This window comes from Hylobates moloch, unplaced genomic scaffold (genome assembly GCF_009828535.3).
Source record: "Hylobates moloch isolate HMO894 unplaced genomic scaffold, HMol_V3 SCAFFOLD_13786, whole genome shotgun sequence".
Classification (NCBI taxonomy): Eukaryota; Metazoa; Chordata; class Mammalia; order Primates; family Hylobatidae; genus Hylobates; species Hylobates moloch.
The window spans coordinates 1-1,526 of record NW_026666061.1 but is presented as its reverse complement, the minus strand read 5'-3'; the positions used below and the strand labels follow the sequence as shown (position 1 = coordinate 1,526).

At 40.8% G+C, this 1,526-nt stretch overlaps 1 protein-coding gene across 1 annotated transcript; it reads right to left on the bottom strand.

Annotated features, from left to right (window-relative positions):
- Window positions 1–7: 7 nt before the first annotated feature.
- Window positions 8–1,520, bottom strand: LOC131382830 (NADH-ubiquinone oxidoreductase chain 5-like; the record flags this gene model as incomplete). Its single annotated transcript, XM_058435351.1, has 3 exons — window positions 784–1,520; window positions 420–739; window positions 8–21 (listed from the first exon to the last, which is right to left on the bottom strand). Coding segments are annotated over exons 1-3 (1,027 nt in total), but the record flags the coding sequence as incomplete, so codon positions are not given.
- Window positions 1,521–1,526: the final 6 nt, after the last annotated feature.

The window sequence follows — 1,526 nt, the reverse complement described above, 5'->3', positions numbered from 1 at the left end:
CCAACACCAGAATATAGAACACTCCACCAACAACAGAATATAGAACACTCCACCCAACAACAGAATACAGAACACGCCACCCAACAACAGTAGAACACACCACCCAACAACAGAATATAGAACAATCCACCCAACAATACAATACAGAACACTACATCAAAAATGGAATATAGAACACACCACCCAACAACAGAATATAGAACACGCCACCCAACAACAGAATATAGAACACTCCACCAACAACAGAATATAGAACAATCCACCCAACAACAGAATATAGAACAATCCACCCAACAACGGATATAGAACACACCACGCAACAACAGAATATACAACACACCACCCAACAACAGAATATAGAACAATCCACCCAACAACAGAATATAGAACACGCCACCCAACAACAGAATATACAACACGCCACCCAACAACAGAATATAGAACACTCCACCAACAACAGAATACAGAACACTCCACCCAACAACAGAATATAGAACACTCCACCCAGCAAGAGAATATAGAACATGCCACCCAACAACAGAATATACAACACTCCACCCAACAACAGAATATACAACACTCCACCCAACAACAGAATATAGAACACTCCACCAACAACAGAATATAGAACACTCCACCAACAACAGAATACAGAATACGCCACCCAACAACAGAATATAGAACACTCTACCCAGCAAGAGATTATAGAACATGCCACCCAACAAAAGAATATACAACACTCCACCCAACAACAGAATATACACCAACAACAGAATATAGAACACTCCACCAACAACAGAATATAGAACACTCCACCCAACAACAGAATACAGAACACGCCACCCAACAACAGTAGAACACACCACCCAACAACAGAATATAGAACAATCCACCCAACAATACAATACAGAACACTACATCAAAAATGGAATATAGAACACACCACCCAACAACAGAATATAGAACACGCCACCCAACAACAGAATATAGAACACTCCACCAACAACAGAATATAGAACAATCCACCCAACAACAGAATATAGAACAATCCACCCAACAACGGCTATAGAACACACCACGCAACAACAGAATATACAACACACCACCCAACAACAGAATATAGAACAATCCACCCAACAACAGAATATAGAACACGCCACCCAACAACAGAATATACAACACGCCACCCAACAACAGAATATAGAACACTCCACCAACAACAGAATACAGAACACTCCACCCAACAACAGAATATAGAACACTCCACCCAGCAAGAGAATATAGAACATGCCACCCAACAACAGAATATACAACACTCCACCCAACAACAGAATATACAACACTCCACCCAACAACAGAATATAGAACACTCCACCAACAACAGAATATAGAACACTCCACCAACAACAGAATACAGAACACGCCACCCAACAACAGAATATAGAACACTCTACCCAGCAAGAGATTATAGAACATGCCACCCAACAACAGAATATACAACACTCCACCCAACAACAGAATATACA